The sequence below is a fragment of the Paralichthys olivaceus genome, chromosome 13 (genome assembly GCF_024713975.1).
Source record: "Paralichthys olivaceus isolate ysfri-2021 chromosome 13, ASM2471397v2, whole genome shotgun sequence".
Classification (NCBI taxonomy): domain Eukaryota; kingdom Metazoa; phylum Chordata; class Actinopteri; order Pleuronectiformes; family Paralichthyidae; genus Paralichthys; species Paralichthys olivaceus.
In genome coordinates, this window is record NC_091105.1 from 12,966,137 (window position 1) to 12,988,317 (window position 22,181).

General features: G+C 40.3%; 2 protein-coding genes across 3 annotated transcripts; one reads left to right on the forward strand and one right to left on the reverse strand.

The window, feature by feature from the left end:
• Window positions 1-6,239: 6,239 nt before the first annotated feature.
• On the reverse strand, window positions 6,240-9,696 carry has1 (hyaluronan synthase 1). 2 transcript variants are annotated; one of them, XM_020092818.2, is made up of 5 exons: window positions 9,582-9,696; window positions 8,080-8,766; window positions 7,762-7,987; window positions 7,532-7,664; window positions 6,240-7,440 (listed from the first exon to the last, which is right to left on the reverse strand). In XM_020092818.2, exons 2-5 carry the CDS (start codon window positions 8,752-8,754, stop codon window positions 6,765-6,767), a joined length of 1,710 nt encoding a protein of 569 aa, XP_019948377.2. In that variant the 5' UTR covers window positions 8,755-8,766; window positions 9,582-9,696; the 3' UTR covers window positions 6,240-6,764. The 2 variants fall into 2 exon arrangements, with proteins under 2 accessions (XP_019948377.2, XP_069393874.1); XM_069537773.1 differs by having other exon boundaries at window positions 6,626-7,440; window positions 8,080-8,761; window positions 9,582-9,676.
• An 8,984-nt stretch (window positions 9,697-18,680) lies between these two features.
• fpr1 (formyl peptide receptor 1) lies at window positions 18,681-22,061 on the forward strand. Its single transcript, XM_020092599.2, has 2 exons — window positions 18,681-18,765; window positions 19,502-22,061. The coding sequence occupies exon 2, from the start codon at window positions 19,513-19,515 to the stop codon at window positions 20,653-20,655; it is 1,143 nt and encodes a 380-aa protein (XP_019948158.1). The 5' UTR covers window positions 18,681-18,765; window positions 19,502-19,512; the 3' UTR covers window positions 20,656-22,061.
• The last annotated feature ends 120 nt before the right edge of the window (window positions 22,062-22,181 follow it).

The window sequence follows — 22,181 nt, forward strand, 5'->3', positions numbered from 1 at the left end:
TACAAATACAAATCTAAGTATCTCATGTTGGATGGATTTATTTTACAAAAGAGAATTTACAACTCCAATCTTAGGTCTTATTTGTGAAAAACACAAAATCGTATCCACCCTAATTTAAACTGATAAAAAGAAAATGAGCAGCAAGAAGGTTCCCAGCTTGGCCGGGTCTTTCTGTGAGGAGTTTGCATGTTCTCCCAGTGTCTGCTTGGGTTTTCGCCAAGTACTCTGGCTTTCTCCCACAGTCCATAACATGCATTGTTAAGTTAATTGGAGACACATTGGCTGTGAATGTGTTAGTGTTAATGTTTGTTTATCTATACGTGTTGGCTCTGTGATACACTGGCGACCTGTCCAGGGTGCACTCTGACTCTCGACATGTCAAGTCTGGGACTGGCTCCAGCTAGAAATAAAATGTCCTTGTAAAAACAACGCCCGAGGAAGTGAAAACATAAAAATTATCATTAATGGTCAGAAGCTCAAGGAAAAATACACATTGAAGTTTGAATATTAACAAATCAATTTCCATTGTTTAAATGATATTTACACTGATGCAGACCAGGTTGTTTGTAAGGAGGAGTTCTGAAAACACTTGTCTGTGTCTTCTGTGCCTCTGGAAGAGTTTCGCAAAATCTGAGATAGATGGATGATAATCATCAGGATTATCTCAGTAAATGATGAGATGCATTATGGGAGACGTAGAATGGCAGGAGTTTAAAAATCTCTGAGCCTCTCCTGCTACTATTATTTCATCAATAAGTGCCTGAGCTATGTCTGTCACAAATATGACTTTATCTTGTTCATGTTTTGATGACGATTTCCTCCTCAGCCTGTAAGGCCACAAGGCACAAAATAATTACATGAAGAAGATTTGAAATGTGCAGAATTTGATAAAACTACAATTAAAAGTCAAACTTTAATATAGTATTTGTTACAGGGCTGTCATTGCATTATAGAAAATGGAGTATAAATGTAGAAAGGAGTTAAATTGGCCATGAGAGTAAGATCAAATGGACACCAGTCGGTAGAGAGAAAGAACAGGATGTGTAAAGACTGTAATGTCCAGTAAATGAGACACGCAGCAGCAAACAGTCATGTACCCATTAAGTCTTCTGAAACCCAATGTTTTACTCCTTCTTTAATTGATGCATTGGTGCTGGGAACCTCCTGTTTTGTTCTGACCAGTGCAGAATAACAGACTGTATCTGTGGTCACTGGTTCCAGGTACAAGGAGGAGATATCAAAAGACGCAGGCACAGGCCGCTCTCACAGTTATGGCTCCGTCAATACCTTCGTTTTCTGCAGCACCCACTCTGAGTAAGAAAGAGATAACAACCTGAAAGGTCATGAGGAATAATATAATAACATGACATCAAAGATATTCAATGCAGGGTGTGTTATTAAAATGCAGGGATATTAGCAAACACTAAGGTCATGGGTATGAACCGCCCACACGCTCATCCAACCCTGAAATCATAATCTTTATCTAAATGGCAAATAACAAGTCTTCAATGCAGTACAACTGCATTACTCTGAATGTGGTACTGAAACATATGTAGAATTGGAACATGTTATATTCCAGACATTCTTTTCATGTTCTTCTTAAACGTTTTTCTTGGATTATCTTTTGCTTATGTCTGATACAAGCTCAGGTTTATTAAAGCTGAAAATGCAACATGCTGCACTGATGACCTCAGACAAATTGTCCTGTTAAAAAGGAAATTATTTGAATTATGTTGTTTGACCTTTGGTTGTCATGTTTGGGGTTAGTCTTTTCATATTTCATTCTCTAATTGTTTTAAATGAAGTCGTTGTCGATCTGTTCTTTCTATTATTCTCCAAATGGTCAATTAAAGCACCTGACAACAAAACTTATTTCAGATCATTTTAACATATACTTGAAAACAATGTTATTTATATTTGTCCTATACTTGTGACTTCCTATAGTGCTCTTATTCTACTACTTGAATAAATAATATTACGATAACCTTGTTATACTCTTCTCTTGAAAGCAAGGTCGATGAAGAGTATATGTCACTGTAGTGTAGGACCTAGTTTCCTCATACACAACTCATTCTTCCGATCATTCTGTGTTTCTCCTCAAAATAAATCTCACACACTGCGAGGACAGACAGAGATCTGTGAGCTTTATAAAGCTCTAGTGGAGAATCTAAATATAGTCAGACATGACTCAATACACAACTAGTCATTTCAACGAGAGGATTGCTTTTATTTTTTTCCACTGGATTGCCCAGTTACCAAGGCAACCAGTGATGCATTTTGACAGTACCTCCGGCAGGAAATGTGAACTCTACAGATGTGAAATAGCATCAGTTTTTTTTTGTGTGTGGATTAAAATGGATTACAGTGAATCTGTTGGTCCTCTCTTGTGTGGTGCTTGGGTCTGTAATGCGTTTTCACTCCTTCGGACTCATTCTTCCTGAAGCTGAATAGGCAACAGATAGGAGTGGCCATGACGTTAAAACCATTTAAAATCTCCTTCAGGAAACCTCCCTGTTTACAGAGCCATAAATCTCTGGATCAAGTGTGGATAAAAGGTGTCAGTCTGTTGTTGAGCCTGTAACATTCAAACAGTTTGAGGCTTTCACCTTTGTTCATAGTCATGTACACCCACCACAATGGTAGCAGGCAATCATGGATTACTCATTTACTTGTTCAGCTGCATTCATCATATTCTGAATACAAGTTTGAATACTGTAGATGAGCTCTTCTATCGGAGGAAATACAATTACAATGTCAAACATGCTCAACAAATAAAATGACACACTGTCTCTCGGAAATGTGATGATTTTGATGATATGGGAAATAACTGTTCCATTTGAGTATCTGAAATTTAATGGGTAACGCTGAATCTTATAATCGGTCCTGTGGATTCACAAAAATAGAGCCAGATGCTTATTGTTGTGATGTTCCAGGGTTAAAAAACAACTTTCAGCTTTAAGACAAAGACGTGTTCAGCACTGATCTTTTTCATACAGTGACCTCAAGCAATTTGGGAAGAGCTCTGAGCTCTGATTGGTGTCTGTTGGCATGCAGCTTCAAACTGTGTTTTTGCGCAAGTTCCAGTAAATGATTGCAGCTCCACCAGAATGAGTCGGCGTGCCGTAGCTGACCGGGAGGCTTGTCACGTGATAGCTGTCCCTGCAGACATGGTGAACACCCTTGACTTCATTTGTCCAAATACAATGTGCCAAAAATAACCAAATGCTCTAATGGAAAGCTGCATTCTTATTCTGTGTAATGGTTCATTCTCTCATCTCTACCCCATTTAGATTGTTTGTTCAAAATGTACATACATAAATGACCGAAAGGAAAAAAATATAACATACATAAATTGAAAGTGGAAATAATGGATTGGTAATGGAAAATGTAAGCCAGACAAAAAAAACATTATAATTACTCCCATAGTAGCCTACTGATTTCCTCTACTTCCCCTTTTTTCTTTCTCCACATATCACCTTGTATTAATTATGACGTCAGTGCAGACGTCAGAGCTGTAGAGCTTTTTGTGTAAGTTCGCCCCATCCTCCGCAAAACCAGCTCCCAGACAAAACGAGCAGCTCAGATAAACTAAGACCACAAAGCATTCGGTTCTGAAGGTGACACAACACTGTGTGGCCCTAACCTCTGCATCCCATTCCACATCAAACGTGTGCCCTGAAATGTGAGCCAGCTGAGGCTGTTCCTCCTTCCTGATATCACGGAGGGAGGCCCAGACAGGGTGGGGGAGGACAAGCTAATTGAAAACAGGAGGGGAAGTGATGTTTGGCTTCGTCAGACTTCTGGTTTGCTCCTAAAGTTTCCCCCCCCCTCTATCTCTCCTTTCTCTGACTCATCAAGGCTCTGTTGAGTAAAGAAAGTGGTGTCTTCTACTAAATCACCTCAGAGTTCTGACATCCACACTGCGTAGATTACAGTCTGGTCGTATTATCCATTAGAGATAGATCCAGCTTTCACGATGCGATCTGATGAGTAATGTTAATTCTTCTCACAAGGAAATCCAGACACTTTTACTCACATGAGAAAAAGCAGCCAGACCTCTACTTTAGCCACCGTCAGAGGTCTTGACTCACTGACAATGTGACAGATATACATAGTTAGATAGATGGTGTAATCTATGCTGCGTGTTTCCTGATGTTACCAGTGGTCTTGTGGTCATCGTCTGCTGTTGTAGAATTTCCAGGGTTTGAGTGACTGCTGAGTGACAGTGGCGACAACTGTGTGTCAATATTATAAGAAGTTATAAATTAGGGCCATTCTAGATAAACATAATATTCTTGTTGTTCAATGGCTTCATTCCGTTTTACTCCATTGATGCAGGATAATGCTCCACGGTGGAAGATGAAGTACTCAAATATCATGACATCACGGTAAAAGGCTCCATTACAAGTAAAGGTCCCGCATTCCAAAGAGAACTTAAGTCCATAATATATTTAAAAAATATACTCAAAGTGTAAAAAGTATAAAAGTACTACTTTGTGAAAAAAAATTCGGGGTATTTTCTCAAATCATTCATCTTATTGTGAAATATGGGATAATTTAACCACTATGTACCTAAAAAAGTAATTTGTATAAGTAACCATCTGGTTACTTATACAAATCGGACAAAACAAATGTTCTCATTTCTGATCTCTGCATGTCTCTTCTTGTTTTGCTCAGGATCTGTAAACAATGTAGGGAGTGTTACAACAACTCAAAACCATCTGTTTAGATTTTCCTTTTCCTTTCCTTTGGTTCAGTGCTTTTTTTTTACCAGCTTCTGAATGTTGTACAAGTTACACAAGTGTGAGTCCATGGATTCACTGCAGTAGAATTTTATACAAGTTCATATTTAGGCACATTTTCCCCTCACTGTTTAATTGGTGTTATTATTTGCATTCCCATACAGGTGAATTTTTCCATTAAGAATCCTCCTCCACACCCACCATCACAGTGTTAAGGTTTGTCTTTGGGTGTTGATCTTCTAGTCAAGAGCCACTCTGATGTTTGTGTAAATGGGAACACCTCACTTATGTCATGAGGAATTCTCTGTGTATTTAATCCTACATCCCTACCATTGACTATCACAGGTATTGTTGAAATACTGTTCCTCCTTTAAGAACTAACTAACATCTATTAACATTACAAAGCAGGGATCACACCCTCTGCACTTTTGCTGCTTTCAAAAAAAACCATGAGCAAGAACTCCATTATTTCATTTTTACGTAAACTTTTTTCCACAAGCAAAGAAAAACTCCTCACAACATCCTGGGCGTGATATTGACACATGCCATGTCACACTAAATTTACGTAATAATATACTTACTCCCCAAAGATCCTAGACCATGATGGGACATTTTTCTTCTGCTTTCTTTATACATTTTATTGTGAAGTATTATGTGTTGATTAAAGAGTTAGGAACAACAAAAGATATCTACATTTGATTTTAAAGTTATATATTTAATTTCTCTAACATGTAAATGTTTCTGCACAACAAATGAAAAATCCCAATATCATAAGTTCAATAAATACATTTTACTTAATACACAGAGCCTATTGCCTAATAAGCAAAATTATTAGGAAAAATTAATGACAGATAAAATGGGGGTGGTGGGTGGGACGTACCACATGTAAATTATTTTTTAAATGAATAATTTGACTGGCTCCATACAAAATAGACTTTCACCACCACACTGCTTTATCACTAAAGTGATTATAGTAAAACACAAAGAAAGAATCCTGCATGCTCGTTTATGGAGATAATGTGATTTTGATTAAAAGCAAAGAAAACTGTGCATGTTAGAAAAACTTTTTATTTTTCATCTTCAATTTGTTCACATTTTCAAACTATTTCCAGCCATTACAACATATATTTTTTAAGAATATACAAATAAACATTCAACAAGTGCATCTCACACAAAGTACTTCACATATCAAGAGAATAAGTGTACAGCATCTAAATATAATATTTAACACACAAAAAACCTGAACCCATTGTTTCATAATTGACTCCATGCTTTGGTCTTCAGCCACAGTATCATTATCATTGTCCACCTTTTTGAAAAATATATGATGTCTTGTTATCTGCTTGTTCATTTGTCCCATAGCACAATAACTGCAATTTCCTGTATTTTCAAGGAAATCTGCAGGCCCGCAGAAAGTTTTGTCCAGGATCCAGTGCAATAACAATAACAGTGCTGAAGTGAAGGTCACTTAACTTAACTGGCACAGCAACGCATCCGTGAGTGGAGTTCTTTGTATTGTTGATGCAATCTACACACACACATACATGGACATTTTCTCACAAGCACCCTTTCATCCAAATGCATTAAATAAGTGAATAGCAGTTTTTTTCATGATTAGTTATTGAATAAATAACTGCTGGAAGGCCGTCTCACCTGTCATCAACTGACAAAGACAAACCTGAGAAGTGCATGAGCCCTAACGCCCTCAGTATAGTTGAATTGAAATGTGCAACAACACCTCCACATGAATCAAACATTATATATATATATATATACTGTATATAAATATATAGATATTTCTTTGCAACGTGTTAAAAATGCTTTGGTAGTATGGATGATACATCAAGATCACCAATATTTATTTCCATTTCATTTTTCCGTTGAAGTTTGTTGGTCAAGTATCTGCATGAAACGACCCTAACTATCATTTCTAAATAAATAAAAGAAATCAAATGAATAAAATTAAAAAAATGGTTGAATTTCAATAAAACTTCTTATTCTTCTCAGTTCTTCTCTTCAGACTTATACAGTCACTGTGTATTTTTGTGCACGTTTCCTACATAACCTGCGGAACCATGCCCAATAGAGGAACATCATCAGCAGCCAGTAGCATATGTAGGCCACGGAGCCAAAGACTAAAAACGTAACCTCTTCAATCTTAGCTGGAGTGAACCAGTCCATGTGACTCTCCTTGTAGATTGTGTAACCGAGCCCACCTAACAAGATGGCTGCCCACACTGACAGAGGGAGCAGGGGGATGTAGTTCCCAACCATCTTACGCCTGCCTGATGTCCCCCAGCTGCTCTTGTTCATGGTGATGATGGCGAAATACTTGGCAGGCAGCAGGCTCGTCATGTACAGAGCCGAGTAGAGGGACATGAACACCATCACCATGTCTCTGCGCAGGATGCAGGCATATGCCGCTTTCACCAGCCCAATCAGTTGGATGCAGCACAGGATCCAGAGGATGTCCCACAATGAGCCGGTCCAAAACAGCTGGATGATGGTGGCGGTGACAAAGAAGGGGAAAATACCTGAGATGATGGACTCGTAGGTCATCCAGAGGTGGTGCTTGTGCCACCACATTGCGTTGTAGAGCCACTCACGGAAGTACGATTTTGTCCAGCGAGTCTGCTGGTTGAGCCAGCGCAAGAACTGAGCAGGTGTCTCCGTGTAGCATTTGGAGCGAGCCGTGTATCTAAAAAAAAAAATCCGAAATAAGAACTTTCAAATCAACTGAGGTTTATTGTGCCTTCAGTATCTTTTAGTAATGTTGGGAATGTACTTACTTAGTGGCATAGCCCATGCTCAGCATTCGGTTCGTGAGATGTCTGTCGTCACCGAATGTGCAGTGAGTTCCCAAAAACTTCTGATTGTACCAAGACTCCAGAAACTGCTGGAGGAGATCGTTCCTGTACAGACCTTCACGGAGCAAGTCGAGAAAACAAAAGTTACAATGGGCCGCAACAATACCACAGCACAGGCGTGACTTCGGCCGCTTATTTGAGAAAACACTCACCCAGAGGCCCACTGATGCAGGACACACAGTTGAAGAAGGACTGGCAGGACCTTTCGATGTTGAAAGCCATCCAGTATCTCAGGCTGCTCATGAAGCTGATGTAGGACTCTTTCAGGTTCAGGATCATCACATCTCCTCCCACGGCACCGTACTTGGGGTTACTCTCCAGCACCTTACACAGCTCCACAGTGGCCAGAGGGTCCAGCTTAGTGTCTGAGTCACACACCTGAGGAACGAGAAAGAGATTCATGTCATTAAAAAATGGAAAGACTCTAATTTTCTTTTCGTAAATTGATATAAATGAGGAAATAGAAATACCTGTATATAGTCAACTGATGATCCAAGTGCTTTGAATGCTGTGTACATCACCTCCCGCTTGCCGCCCCATTTCTGCATAATGCAAACACATCTCTTGCTCTGGATCAGGTGCTCTACCTCTTTTCTCTGTGGATCCTCTACTACAACATAATCAGGATCCCCCCACTCCTCATCCTGCTGAGCCTGGGTGGGGTCCCATGTATGGTAGTTGTTCCTCCACACATAACAGCCAGGATCCTGGTCTACAAACACCTCTCTGAACATGTCCATCATATATCGGTCATCGTCTGAGTTCCCGTCCACCACCATGATGATGCGCAGCAGCTCAGGGGGATACTTGAGAGCCCTGATGGAGTTGAGGCACTCTCTGAGATAGGTGGGATCCTCCTGGTAGGCCGATATAGTGAAGCCAATGGTTTTGGTCAAGGTGCACGGGTTTGTGCGGGCTTTCATTCGCCGGTGTTCGATGAAGGCGAAGAAGCTCTGGACCAGCACGTGGAGGGAGAGAAGCAGTCCATAAAGTCCAAAGGAGATGATTCCATACTTAGAGGTCGCCAGTTGGAAGCCATCAACGTAGGCCCAGACCATCACACCCAGGACCACCAGAGCGAAGAGGAAGGTGAGGATGGCACGGATTATTGAGCCCAGCTTCTTCAACAAAGGTTTCAGCTCCATCGTGTTTCTTTACTTTGGGGACATATAACAACAGCACATCTTAGCATGTACACGCTTCAAGGGTGGATTCAAACCAGAAACTTATACAGACACTTGTAACAGTGTGGTATGGAAAAGGGGTGTAAGAAATGGAAAAGCTGTTTTATGTGAACTGTTGTAAGACGTGTTAAAAGGCTATACAACTTGGATAATAACACAACAGTCACACAAACAAATACTTTAAGGTTCAAAATGAACAAGTCTGTCAATCCAAGAAAGTGTATCATTCACTATTGTTTAAAAACACATGTTACAGTTCAGGTAAATTCAGATCAACAGCAATAACATTAAAGTTCCAAAGAGCTATGGCACACGTTCCTATTTTTCAAACTTATTTGTTTACTAATTTATATTGTATTCAATCATATTTTATCTCATATATTTTAAATAGCATTTTAAATTTTTGTATGTACCAGTTTAGAATGTGGCAGGTGAGCAACAAGTTGAGCTTAAATATACCAAAGAAACAAGCACAATACATGAATGTGTCAGAAAATACAAATATATGCTATAGGTTGATATAAATCCAGAACTATCATCTGTGCTTACCATGTGACTGAATTTATAAATAAGCAAATAATACATTTTTAAAAAATCATATAGTCAAGGGCACACATCAAATTAAAAAGCTGTTAAAAGCTGCTCGTAGAAATCTGAAACCCATTTTCATTTCAATTTGTATTTTAAAATAATAATAATTCATAGCATACAGTATGTATAATCACATTAATATGTATGGTGTTTTAGTTTGTGGTTAATAATACGGAAATTAAAAAACAAGTTCCTACCTGGTGTCAAGTCCTCCTGGCTGTAAACATGTGCCACATCCACTTGGTGCTGCTCTCTTCTTTACCTGATGGTTCCTGGCTTCTCAGGCTCCAAGGCTGAACAGGGGATGGAGCCATGTGCGCGCTTTTTATGGGTCGGGACTTAATATCTTTTACGCGCCCCCGCTGACTCAGCCGTGCGTCAGGAGCAAGGCGGTGGTCCTGAAGGCATCACTGTGCGCTGTGCATGCGCCGGCTTTGTTTTCTCCCTTTACCATGGAAATGTTAGGTCTCCCAAACAGGGACCTTCCCAAACTTTTCTGGTGGCAGCAGCTTCAAGTAGACAAAACAATTTATTTTACCATCAACTGCATCTTAGGGATGTTTGGGTCTATGTTTCATAAGGATCATAAGAAATGCAGCCCCAGTAAGTTATGAAGAGGAAAGTTAATTCTGTTTCAGTAGAGCTGGGCAATCAAATAATATCAATAATTATCTCGATATAATTTTCATCAATAGTTTTTATTTACAATTAGATTCAGTGAAGCCAGATTCTGAGATGTTTTTTCACAGAACTCTTCTTCTATAAAATATTACGAAAGATGTTGTTATGGTGTTATACTACTATTCTGCTATTGATCACTATTGCTGAGGAGTGCATGTGTATAATACCCTGATAACACACACACACACACACACACTCAGGCGTGCATGTGAATACATCTGCACACTTGTACATGTCACACACACACAGCTTTTGCTTTTATGTAGATATTAGTGTTATTAGGCTTTATATGTTATTGTTTATTTGCTGACTCTCAGTCATTGGTATTATCTGTCAGTTTTGTATTTTCACATTTTTGTGAAATTTTAGATATATTTAGGTACCGTGTTAAAAAAAGTAAAATCTACAAAGGTTTAATGGTGTATTGCTTAATACAAAACTGAGTGACCTCATATTTGTTTAATGTTTTGATGTTTATCAAGTGTTTTTCATTCTTTGCTTATACAGAAGAATTGGAAACCACCTTCACTCAGGAACAAAAATGTGACTTTTATAGTGATAATCTAATGATGTGAAAATTTTTATCTTCAGACAATTTTTGAACACATCGTCCTGCTCTACACTTGAAACTGTGCGGACACAGAATAGCATGTGGAGGTATTCAGTCACATCAACCTTCAGGGAGAGAAAGATAAGAAAACTCAGTCTGTACACAGGTTGGATGTTGCCCTCTTCTGGATCCCACCTAAAACTGCAAGAGCAGAAAGGAAAGGAAGGAGAAAGGAGAATATGAGCGTGCTGCTGAGAAGTGGAAAGGAGGTGTGACACCATGAAGTTCTCGTGTCTGATCGTTCCCACTAATCTCTGACTTTAAAAGACAAAAGCTGTCCCTCTGCTGTCACTGTCCTGACTCTGCCATGATTACATCCCTGTAGAGTTTCTCTGTGGGCAGATCTGTTCATGAAGGTCCACACCCTTTGCCACAGGAGCTGGCCTGACTCGTCAACAATCTTCATGTCAGACCCAAATAGAAGCCACCAGGCCGCTGATGTCATGTGCGAAGGCCGTGCCCGTGTTTAAGGGATGATGAACTGGCCTGACTCACTGGAAATGTTATTATTTGTGGGGTTTCTGAAGGAGATCTGTGTGTTCACTTTAATATAATGTAATGTAATTCAAAGAGTATATACAATGTGACCCTATGCGTGTGCTGTTGTCACATGCTACTCTAAATACAGAAAATTACTGATCACTTCAAATCACATTTTTAAAAATCATATTTAAGTCATTATTACCTCAGCCAAGGAGGTTATGTTTTCACCCCTGTCTATGTGTTTTTTGTAAATTTGCTGGATTATGCAAAAGTACTGGACAGATTAAATATGGTGGAAGGATGTTTAAGTGTTATGGGTCAGGAAAGAACCCGCTAAATATTGGTGTGGATCCAGACCAGGGAGCTTATTTTAACATTGCGAGATAGGGCGTTTTTCAAAAACACGTTTTCCCACGAAAGAATTCATGGATTTTGAAAAAAAAATCAGGTACATTTAGGGAACTGATATCTGTGAGTATGTGAAGTTTGGTTCAGCTTGATTGATTTAAGAAGGACTGTTGGGTCTTGGCAGAGGTAGGTGCTCTTCTGACTTCCATTCTGGTTCAGTTTCAGCTTATTGGCTTATTGCTCCATTTATATGAAAACATCCTGACTAAACTACCAGTTTCTTCTGATACGGCTGATCATTGCAGTGTCATCGAACTGTCACCACATCAAGTTTTTGTTCTGCAGAAAGATTCTTACCATTGTGACATTGTGACTAAGCAGCCTGCTAACGTGGTTTGTGGATTTCTGCAGAATTCAAAACACGTACATCTGTGTTGCCAAAACCATACAACCCTGTCCAGAGGCATGTTTTCAAATGAAACTGTGCAGCATCCATGCAGCATAGCTTCGATAAGAGCTATTATTTTTCTACATAGGTCATGAGTCCTCAGGAAACCTTGTCAGGACCCAGTCTTTATTTGGTGGTCAAGCAAATGCCTGGTGACTCACTCCTCCTCGCTCTGCCACACCCAGGCAACCAGAATCCACTTAAATCATTCTGGGATGTTGTGATTGAGTTTTCTCATGTGTGCACCTGCTGTTTTATTAGCAGTTTGAGCCCGTTCACACAGACGTTACCGAGCAGTGTCCTAGTTAGGGATTACCACCTACTTATTTAGGATGCAACAATTGCTCTTCTTCATATCTATTCTACTCAGACTGCACAAACATCAATACTCAGGCTGCACCAAGACACTGGAGTTTTGAAGAACTACAGATTTAAAAAAGAAAAAACACTCAGTCGATAGTCAACTGGCTAAATACCACCTTTGTCGCAGTGCTCCATACTCACTGATTATGGAGTGTGGCCAGAGTGTGCAGCATGCTTTATGGTTTCAGCCCACAGAGAGCAATGTAGCAGCATTTTTCTGCCTCAGTGATTTATTGTTGGTTGACTGCAAATATCACAATTCGTCCCTCATGTAGTCTTTGTTCTCCTGAGGGATCATCATGTCAGAAACATGTCTGTCCGCTCGACATGGATCAGTCAGTTTGTCAAGACAAGTGAGTGTGAGGCAGCCGGACTGTGTGTTACAATCTCAGATGCGTGTTTTGATTTACAGCCATGCAAAGACATGAATCATGGCAGTGGCAGTGAAGTGGATTTTCAAAGTCTGATAGGCTACTTCTTGTTTAAGGCAAAACGTGGATAAAGCCAGATGTGCTGTGTTGTTATATTCTTAGATGCCAACACAGTCTGAGGACACACACACTAATAGACTTGCATAAATGACACCATACACACCAGACTTCTCAAAGTTGACTTTAATGATGTTGCCATGTGCTGCACATGGGACTTTTTTAATAGCTCTGCTTCTCAGCCAGATGCCATTGTGTTCCTAATCCAGGGGGTGTAATTACAAACCTTTGTGTACACCCCAGGCTTGTTTCTCAGGGCACAACCATGTCCCCAAGACACAACTCCCTCACATCATGGGACCCCCGGAGTCACCCTGAGGATAGAGAGATGAGAGTTCCCTCACTGGGGCATCATTGACATAGAGAGGCAAAAACCACATCTGTTTTTTTTGGGTGTGTTACAGCAGCCATAACCTCTACATTACCTGACAGCAGTCCTTCCCCCCCTCCAGATCGCCAGCACAGATCATGTTTTCAGTAATCTGGAAACGATATGCGTTAAAGCACGTGTCATTGCTCAGGAGAGGGGCATCCAGGCACTGCAACTTAGAAGACTCCCCATCCAGATCATCAGAGATACACCTCACTCACTAAACATGTGTTGAATTTCCCCAGTCACACAGGGTTGAATGTATTTATGGCAGAAAACAACAGCAGTTCAACACTTTACATACAGTTTCTATTACTTTTATGTTGGATTTTGGTTTTTATAACGATTTCTGAGAGCCTGGCTCTTTGTAAGTTTAAACTCAGTGGTCTCATTTTCATGCAACACTTATATTGTGCAATCACATTGTAGAATATGGCCAATGCAGAAGTCTTCACATGACTTGAGACCAAAGTGATGTTCATGTTTGTGGACGTTGAGTAAGACATTTTACTTATCTTACGCTATCAGTGAAGAGTCACACATCAACACTGAAAGCGCACACTTGACCATATTTAGAAATGTTTTCAAATACATATTTTCATATTTTGAAATTCAGTCCAGTCACCAGCTTCCATCTTTGAGTTTAAAGATGATTTACACTCTCACTGACCGCATATTACAAAACTGCAGGTCACTGCTGAGTCAATGCGGCAGAATGGAGACGTTGAGGTACCAGGCTCAGTTACTCATGCATGAGCATAGGTGTTTATCAGCACCAGACAAGAAAACATTTAAATGTGAGGGTGCATTTAACCAAACCCTATCATTATACACTTAAGACTAAAATATAACGCATTCCCATCCAGCACAGGCAAGTTCTCCCCCCCTCATTACTGACTGGCACACACACCGTCATCCTCATTCCTCTTCCAAACTGCGTATCACTGCTTGTGTTCTTTGATCATTGACAAATGCCACTACTTGGCTCAGACTGTTGGGATGCGCTCTTTCTGTAAAGATAAAAAACATCTTAAGTAGCATGTGTTCACTGTTTGTTTCACTTGTTCTGACTAGATTTCACTAGAGGGATACATTTCCATCACACATTCAGCAGAGAAGAGGACATTACAGCAGCCTCCAGTGGCATTTGTTAGAGAAAAACGAAACTGACAGTGATGTTTTTCCCCCATGCAGCATTTACCACTCTAACCCTTGGTTGCATTACATGGAAAAGATTTTTTAAAAAATGTATATCTGGCATTCTCTGCATGTTTAACCAGTTCCGGTTCTCCCCTAATCCCATTCCACTGGACCTCAAAATACCCTCAGAGAGACAGAGAGAGCCCTGTGTCACAGATCTGTAACGTGCGCCTTGCCAGGCTTGTTTGCTCTCAGACAGAGCCCAGGCGGATTATTCATATCCCTTAGGTCTGCCGAGGGGGGACCAGCCGCTGTGGTTAAAAAGCAGGGACGAATGTAAGGAAGTGGTTTAAGTTATTGAGGTTCAGCTCTTTTTTTTCCCCCTGTGTGTGGTGTGTTTCATGGAAACAACCGTCAGTGAGCCATGAGGAGGAAAGCCATTGGCACCGGCCTCGACTTGAAAAACAAAATTCCTGACCTCTCCACACCCGAGAGACGGAATATTTGATTTCCAGTCAGCACCGCAACAAGATCAACAAACCTTTGAGGTTTTCAGCACACAGCAGATTCCCACTCTTTGTGTCTTTCCATCAGCGTTGGTGCAGTGGAGAAATTTCAGCACAATGGTTACTGTACCACCTTTCAACTCGCCCCCCCCCCCCCACCACCCCTGCAGAAGGAGCTGTGGATTCAGACATGCACAGTGTTTTGCATTCAACAGCAAAGAAAAATACCGGGTGTACAACAGTGATGCTGGGAGCTGGAGTGTGTCATTAGTCTGTCACTGTCCCACACACAAAGACACACACACACACATATAAGCACAATTTAGTTGTGCCTTCCAGGTGACTCCCCCACCCTCCCAGCTGCTGCAGTGAATAATAAACCCCCCAACAAATGCATATATCACCCACGGCTAAAACAAAATTCCCTTTAAACCTCCGCTAGTTGTTTTACACACCCAAATTGGTATTTGTGTGGCACACACATAATTGCACGTTGGGTTGGTAAATCAAGAACTCTGGCAAGCCCTGGGCTCTGAAGGCTTCCCTCAAACTATAGCCTTGGGATAGCTATTAATATCCCCTACAGACAGCAGCAGAATGCTCTGCCTTTACGTTCTCCTAAAGACTCAGACAGCAAAACGTTTTTTTGTTTTAAAAAAAAAACACATTTTAGCACAGAAATGAAAACTGGAGGATGTATTGCGAAGGGGATTATGACCAAATGAAACAAAGTAGTCACAGTGTCTAGACTTCAGCTAAAACAGGCTTGCACTTAACATTACAAAAGGAGCTGTATAGTGCAGGAGTTTTAAGGAGTGATTAAAACATAAAACTGGGTCAGATTATTTTAAACAGTTTCCTGCAGTTACAGTGAATTAATTTTGGCCTTGGTGTAAGAGAGCTTTCGATGGGAATATTTTTTAAACACTGAATGTTTATTTTTTTTAAAAAGGGAGAGTGCTATGATAACAATATGACTGCTCCAGCCCACACACTCAAATATGGGTGTTGGTCTCATGCAGAGGCCTGACAGCATGTGCATAGACACATACATGTAATGTCTCTCACTCCTTCTCCCTCTCTTTCTTCCCCCTCTCTCTTTCATTTTTTCCTCCCCCTCACATCTGGACTTTTGGCAGGACACGGTTCCTGTGTTTTGTGTGTGTGCATCAGCGGGGGACTCAGTTTTAGGGCTGGGCAGGTTCGAGCAGCTCTCAACTGCACAAATCTGATCAGTTCAAGACATTGAAACTCATTGAGAAAAAAGTTAGACCTTTAATGTTGCCACAATCACTGATGCTTCTTTGTCTGATTGTCCGAGTCACTATTGTTATTGTGATCTCAGAATTTCATCAAGGCATCATTTTTTTCTCTTGCAGATATAAAAACAGACATGACCAGAAGATTTGTTTTACAACATTCAGCTGTGGATTGTTTAGCAGACACCAAGATCAATACAGTGGTTAATACTGTAAATTTTGAACTTCTTTCAGAGTCTTCTTTCAGTCTAAGATCATGTCAATGTACCATTGTACCATTGACTGACATTTAAATATAAGTTGGCACAAACCAGCTGTTTTAAATGTTTTGGCCACATCCTTTGCAACATCTGTTTAATTCTTGTCTGATGAATCTTGTTGCTCCAGGATGTCAAACTGAGCCATATTATAAGAATTAATCCTCAACATCAGTGTGTTTAGCCCTGAAATGTGAAGGAACACAGATGACAGTGATAGAGGAAACAGCTTATTCTTCATATTTTGCAATGCTCCATGGAAAATCTACCAAAAAAAGAAAACATAGCACTTACACATGCACTAATGTGTGGGTAGTGGGGCAGAGGAATCAGGAGTAAAGAGGAACCGTGTGGGAGGAAATATGAGCATGAAGTTAAACTCAGATGCAACTTTTCTCCCCCACTGAAAGGTGGGACTCTACTCTGGGGAGAATAGATTGATTTTCAGTGTCTGCAGCCAACTCTGCCCCATCTTGTTCTTATGTTCCTAACGTCTCGTGCTGTTGGGATTTTCTTTATCTGCTTGAGGAGATGTAATGACATTCACTTGTGATATGTCTTGTCAAGTCTTGGTATGAATACATATTAAATTAGTTTAAAGGTGGCTTCCCTTTAGTTTTTGGCTGTTTTCTCGTTCCTTCCCATTCTTTGTGCACCTCTTGGCATGTTGTATATATCTAATTCAAAAAGCAACAGCAAATAAAACATCCTATTTAATCCAAACGTGTCCTTCTCTACTTTTTTATTGTGGAGTTGATGCTTAATTTGTTTCACTAAACTACAGTAATAAATTCCCAAAAATCCGCAAACATAGAAAACCATGCTGCAAATTGCCCTCTGCCAAGGAGGTTATGTATACATTTCCATTTGTCTGTTTGAACGATTTGGCATTGTTTGACATCTTGAGGAATTTCTCAGCAAATAATGCATGGATCTTAAAGAGAAACATATGTAGAATGCTGTATCTATGAACAGAGGAAGCTGCCATGGCTTTCTGTGTACATGGTTTATGTATCTGATCTCAAGACATGCATATGCAATTTGGTGCACTCTCTATTCTAGGTAGTTAGTGGGGTTTTTGTTTGCTCATTTCTATGTAACACTGTATGGCACCTCACTAACACATCACAAACAGCACTCAAATTTGTTTTGCAGTTCCAGAAAAGATCACATTAAGAGAGTAAGATGCTGACAAATAGGAACAGTAGATAACTCAGACCTGTGGGATTCCAACTAACACTGACTCTAGATCCAAAGATTTGTTTTCCTCAGAAGAGAGTGGATCAACAGAGCTACCACAGTTGTGTCCAGCTTCAAGTGGACAGAGGCAACGAGAGAGTAGCCTGTGCTAAAAAAAAATAAATAAAACAGTTTGGTAACCTGCAATTAGCAACAGGTTCTGGTGTGAGTTTCGTACACATAGTACAAGGTAAAAAGAATGGATTTATAAAACTATGTAACCTACACATCCAGATGGCAATTCAAACGGTCAACATGGAGCAATTATGCTCAACCTCAAGCAAACATGTGTTCAGCCCACATAACGAAAAACACATTAAGCAGCAGCATCACTGGTGAATAAGAGAAGTTGCAGCTCCACTCTCATATACACTAAACCCAGCAAACCCACAATTTATGCGTTTAGCTGTTTGGTTAGTTGTTTTTTTCACTTTTGGAGTTTCCCAATAAACGAACGTGTTGCAGTAGGATGTTCTGCATCAGACTCCAACTCATAAGCAAAGAACAACCTGCAGATAAGACCTGAGAGTCAGAGAGAAGTAAAATGAATGTTTGTGTGTTACATAAGCTGCACACACGCAATCATGTTTCCATGACTTCAGGGGACATTATATGGATTTCTTGGAGACTCTTACCTTAACCATAGTTACTAACCTAGATCTATACCTAAACCTAATCTAGCCCTAGCCCTAACCCAAACCTTAAACTTAACTTAACTTAACTAAACGTAACCTTAACCTTAACCTAACCTCAACCTCAACCTCAACCCTAACCTTGACCTGAACCCTACATTAAAACATGTCTGCACTTTAAAATGTCGATAATGATGATGTTACATTATGCAGACCTGCTTCTGTCAGCACAATGTGACTGTGTAAACAGATTTAGGTCCCCACAGTACAAGTAATACCAGGTCACCACACTGAGAATGGGTAAGGAGGCCAAATTTGTGTTTAATGTCAGATTATTTCTGATATTAAATTCATGTGCACAGTCAAGTGTGGGTCTATAATACAAAAAGTGGTTTGGGGGGGGGGGCGGGGGGGCGGCGGCTGTCAGTGGTCCCGCCTTGATGGGAGTGATGACGTCACATATTTAAGGAGTGCGGAATCTGAGCTCCGCAGTTTTCCTCCTGGGTTCGTCTGAGCTGTCCGGACACATCCTCCTCTGGACTGCAGCTTTGTGGAAGGTACTGTTATTATTCTCACAAACTCAGTGTGTGTGTGTGTGTGTGTGTGTGTGTGTGTGTGTGTGTGTGTGTGTGTGTGTCTCAGGCTGTCAGGAAGATCACAGAAGGATCCAGGTTGTCTGGTTTCTAATTCGCTTTTTTCTCACGTTGTTCTCTGCATCTAAAAAGTTCTTTATTGCTCTTAATTAAAAGAAAATGTATTTAGATGTAATTAACCGTTCAAGTGCGACTAAAGGGGAGATTGAGTCCAATTAGTTGACTGGGTGTTTTTATTGTCTGTGGTACTGATCTTTCAAAAAAGTTGTGTTCATCTGATTCTCCCTATGGCCACTGATGTGGATTTCATTCAGGGAAACATGGTGTGCTGTTTACATGTTGTGCCAAGCTTACAGAGAAAAACGTTTTGTTTTCTTTCTTTTCTTTTCTTGCGTGTGAAAGTTGGTGTCGCATAAGATTTGTCTTATTGTCTATTGCGGGTCATGAAAAGGTTGTGAAGCAGCGGGCTCATGATTGTTGTTACCCCCTGATTACAGAGTTCAAGTCATGCCCCTGCAAACAGCATCCTCCCCAGGCCTTTTTGAGGAACTGCCATTTTTTTTAGCGCAGTGAATGTCCTGGTTTTGAATTCCAGCTTTGAATTCCAGCTTTGAAATTGAGGTTCAGTTTAATCTGATGTATGATTATGGATTGTTATTGAACTCTGGTCTTACATTTAAATGTTTTTTTTTTGTTTCAGGTTCAAAGACAATGATGGCGTTAATGACTGCTACACCTTTCTACGCCATGAATACATCAGACATCACTACAAAAAATGTCTCCTTGTACGAGGACGATGAAGAGTATGACTACAAGGACGAGCACGCTGAGCTGAGACAGTCCCTCAACATCATGTCTCTCATTGTTTACTGCCTGGCCTTTGTTCTCGGTGTGTTCGGGAATGGAGTGGTTATCTGGGTGACCGGGTTCAAGATGAAGAAAACAGTTAACACAGTTTGGTTCCTCAACCTCGCTGTGGCCGACTTCCTCTTCACAGCGTTCCTGCCGCTGAGCGTGACGTACACTGCCATGGATTTCCACTGGCCTTTTGGCAACTTCATGTGCAAGCTGAACAGCACTGTGAGCTTTCTGAACATGTTTGCCAGCGTCTACATCCTGGTGGTGATCAGCGTGGACAGATGTGTGTCTGTGGTGTGGCCCGTCTGGGCACAGAACCATCGAAGTGTACGCAAGGCTTCCTGCGTGAGTCTGGGTGTTTGGATACTGGCTCTGATTCTCAGTGCTCCATACTTCATCTTCAAGGACACTGGGCCATCCTATCACAATGAAGACATCATCAACTGCTTCAACAACTTTGCACTTTCTGATGACTATGAAACACCATCAGTGAATCAGCTGCGACAGTTTCGACATCAGACCATGACCATCACCCGCTTCCTCCTCGGATTTGTCGTCCCCTTCACTGTCATCGTCTCCTGCTATGCCATCATCATCCATCGTCTCAGGAGGAACCGCACCCTGGCCAGCCAATCAAGCCGCCCCTTCAAGATCATCGCTGCCGTCATCACCACTTTCTTCCTGTGCTGGGCACCCTATCACATCATGGCTCTAATCGAGATGGTAAATCACACAGCGATCCACTCGAGTGAAACATTAGACCACGTCATCACTATCGGTGTCCCTATAGCCACCAGCCTGGCCTTTCTCAACAGCTGCCTGAACCCACTCCTCTATGTGTTCATGGGCCAAGATTTTAAGGAAAAAGTCCGCAAGTCCATCCTGAACGTGTTGGAGACTGCCTTCCAGGAGGAAGTGTCTCGCTCATATACATACACAAACTCAATGGTTACCAGTCGGAGTAAAGAGAAGTCTGTGTCTGATGCTGAGGTATAAGGTTGCCCATGATATGGATAAACAAATAGTCTAACTGTGTATAACATATATAACTGTATATAACAAATAACTTTTTTTAATTGTTTTATATTCATGGACCCTCAAGACAACCTGTATACACAATCTGAGATTTAAATATTTCAACTCTTATTATTTGATTGATATTTTTTTTATGATTTGCCAACGGTCAGGTCTATAGCAGATATCTGTCTCCTTATGAAGCTGACACATGGTGATACTGAACAACGGGGGACAATAAAGTTTATTTATGTAAGATAAATGTCATAATCAAAGCAAGTGAATGCTTTACAGAGAAGAAGAAAAAAAAAAGAAAAATGCACACATACAACTGGTATACACATAAACACACATAGTCAAACTGAGTGACATGTACAGTGCCTCTTGAGTGTTGCCATTCATTATACAGTACTTTAGTTAGCCGCACCATGACAGCTATAAGGGATGAACTGTGCCACTTTATTGGACACACAAATTTCAGAATAGGTATTACATTAGTTTAGTTAAATTTGTGCTACACAAACATGACAGAGATGGTGTAACATGTGGTTGATAAAAGGGAACTTTGTGTTTCTCATCTGTCTCTTAAACTCCAGTTGTTGATTTCGATGTCTTCGTCCGTATGTGGCATCAAAGACAGCAAGCAATAAAACGATTAGTTTATAAGCCATGATCATAGACTGTTTTCATCATTAAATACGCTGTCACATGACCCACAAAACATTAATAAGGGTAGACTGTAAATTAACTGAGAATAGAATCTATAGTGTTAAAAAGTGTTGCCTAATCACTGAGGATTATACAAAGGTTAATTTCATAACTTCCCCCTCATACCCAACCCACTGACACCATTATGTGTGTCCAACACGTCTCAGATGCATGCTTTGGTAAACATTTTATTCAACATTAGGACTGATTCATGAGAGCTTGATAGCCTCAGATTACTGTGGTTATTGTAAACTTGCATTTTAATGTTTCTTTCAATCATTGTTAGTTGTTTTTAGAGGGAATATTGAGATGTTTGTGCACCCCACCTTGAGTACATAAGCATGTGGTTCTAACATCTCAACGTTTTTCATGTATCGCGTCCGTTTACCTTCATTATGGACAAAAATACAGATACATTTCTGAAGCAAGAATCAATCAGTTCTCAAAGTTGCTGCAGATTAATTGAATGGAAACAACTGTAATAGCACACTTTTCTATATCATAATACAAACCTCTGTAGGAAAGATCAACTTTAATGTAAACAGTGTAAATGATAATTGTTATTTTTTAACCTTATATTGGAGAACTCTTTTACAAGGCCATAAATGATGATGATGACTGTTGTTGTGATTTTTGTTGTATATCATTATTTCTATTATTAAAATATTATTTGGACTTAACACCTTTCTCACTCGTCATGTTCATCTCATATCACTTTAAAACACTGTAATAAATATGTTTGTTCTACCAAAGGCTGCAAATCAGTGGAATACAGGGACAGCATGATGTATTCTGAAAAG